This window comes from Propithecus coquereli, unplaced genomic scaffold (assembly GCF_000956105.1).
Source record: "Propithecus coquereli isolate 6110/MARCELLA unplaced genomic scaffold, Pcoq_1.0 Scaffold314, whole genome shotgun sequence".
Classification (NCBI taxonomy): Eukaryota; Metazoa; Chordata; class Mammalia; order Primates; family Indriidae; genus Propithecus; species Propithecus coquereli.
In genome coordinates this window covers 2,331,085-2,333,335 of record NW_012148775.1, presented here as the reverse complement: position 1 = coordinate 2,333,335, position 2,251 = coordinate 2,331,085, and the positions used below count along the sequence as shown (strand labels likewise).

General features: G+C 41.6%; 1 protein-coding gene across 1 annotated transcript in view; it reads left to right on the top strand.

Annotated features, from left to right (window-relative positions):
- PLA2G1B (phospholipase A2, group IB (pancreas)) overlaps positions 1 to 2,251 on the top strand; it is a 9,813-nt gene that overhangs the window by 7,151 nt on the left and 411 nt on the right. The window contains exon 2 of the mRNA XM_012650159.1: positions 1,827 to 1,986. Coding sequence (XP_012505613.1) covers positions 1,827 to 1,986 — 160 coding nt within the window. The remainder of the gene's footprint in view (positions 1 to 1,826; positions 1,987 to 2,251) is intronic.

The following is a 2,251-nucleotide window of genomic DNA, read 5'->3' as shown; positions in this document are numbered from 1 at the left end:
GTGCTGCCAGACACATGACCAATGCTACGACCAGGCCAAGAAGCTGGACAGCTGTAAATCCCTCTGGGATAACCCCTACACCAATAGCTACTCATACACGTGCTCCGGCACTGAGATCACCTGCAGCAGTAGGTTTACCTCCTGCTTGACCTATGGATTCTAGGAGGCCCTCAGTAGGTGGCGTGGAAATAATAGCGATAGCCACCATTTATTGATAATTTTATTGGTGCTAGGCAGTGTCTTCTTCAATCCTCACAGCAAAGCTATGGGATCGGTACTATTATTATCCCCATTTTACAGATGAGAAAACTGAGGCTCAGAAGGCTGAGCCATTTGCCTAAGGTCACACAGGTCGTAAAAAGTGGTTTTTGGTTTCTGAACACAGCTCTGTAAGGCTTTGGAGTTTCTATAAGGCCTCTTCTCTAACTGCCATGCCATACTCCTTCCTTATTTAATAAAAAGAGCTGAGAGTGATCATTTATTAAGCTCTTATTGCATGCCAGCTATTGGGCTAAGCATGTATACCAGATAGATTTTATTCCTATTTTATGGGTAAGGAAGCTGAGGCTCAAAGACAATCATCTGCCCAAAAGTGTATAGTTTATAAATGGATAGTTGGTATTTGAATCCAGTTTCATCTGATTTCAAAGGCTCTGTTCTTAACCACTAAATTTTGTAGCACACATAGTGAAACATGTCCCTCCATGAAGGCAGTTCATTTGGACTTCATACTTATTTTAAATCCATCCTAGTTTGTCCTATAATTTGTACTTTACTGGAAATTTACTGAGAAAGGAAAACATCTGTGATTTTTAAAAGAAAGGATCAAAGAGAAACAAAACTTGAATAAGATTACTGAAGGTAAGTAGAGATACATAAATTAAAGATAATTACGTTCAAATGCAAAGTAAAAAAAAAGAAATAAAGTTCAAATGCATTTTAAATGTTATCTTTATCATTTATTTTGGTTACAAAAGTAAACAAGCCAAAAGTAATACAATTTCAAACTCTACAGAAATATCTACCATGGGAAATGGAAGACACATCATCCTACTACCCAAAGATAACCAGTTATATATCATATCCCTCCAGATTTTTTAGGCAAATACTAGCTTTTTTTCCTTTTAATAAAACATTTGGGAAAATTTCCACGTATGTACAGACATACCTAATTCTTCTAAAGTTCTGTGTAATACTCTACTGAAGGACCTGCTGTAATTTTTAAAATATGTGCTTTAAAGTAGAGAAATTGGCTCACCAAACTTCACTAAATTGAAATATACACTACTTTGCTGCCTTACATGTATGTTTTAATGTTTTCCATCCGGTTTATAATTGCTTGCCTTTGTTATCAGAGATCTGTAGTTATATGGGTTTTAAAATCAGGGAGCTTAGTGGTGTGAAATAGACAAGACTTTCCAAAAGGCAGCAAAATCACACCTAGGAGTGCCATATAAAATACAAAATGTGCAGTTAAATTTGACCTCCAGGCGGGGCACAGTGGTTCATGCCTGTAATCCTAGCACTCTGGGAGGCTGAGGTAGGAGGATCACTTGAGCCCAGGAGTTCAAGGCTGCAGTGAGTTGTGATCACACCCACCACTGCACTCCAGCCTGGGCGACAGAGCAAGACCTTATCTCCAACAACAATAAAAAAGTTTTCATTAAAAAAAAAAAAAATTTCTGCTCACTTTACCAGGTTCCCGAGTCCAAAGCTCTTCTAAGGAAGCAGCTGTCGGGGGTCAGGGAGCAAGCAGATAGTTGGTCCCTGGGGCGTTCACAGAGCCAACCCGGGCAGATTTGAACCCTGGCTGTGTCTTCTTACAGTGGGAGCTGCCAACAGTGGCGTCGGCCTGCGAGCCGTGTGGCAGTTCGGCTACATGATCAAGTGCAAGATCCCCGATAGTAACCCCTTGAAGGATTACAACAACTACGGCTGCTACTGTGGCTTGGGTGGCTCAGGCACCCCTGTGGATGAATTGGACACGTAAGTGATCCAGCCGGAGGGAGACTGGATTGTCTGCTGGGGTGGCGGCAGGGCACAGGCCAACGATCTCTTCGAGGCACAGAAAGGGGACTTGCATATCTGCTAAGGATAACATATTCTCAGCCTCTTGTCATATAAAGAAATATGTTCCAAGAGGGCCCTGGAAGCAGAATGTCTGAGATGTAAAACAGTGGGTGATGCTGTCCTCTAGTGGCAGAATGTGGCAACACAAAACATCACAGGGACAGCCCAAGTGTAACCTAGT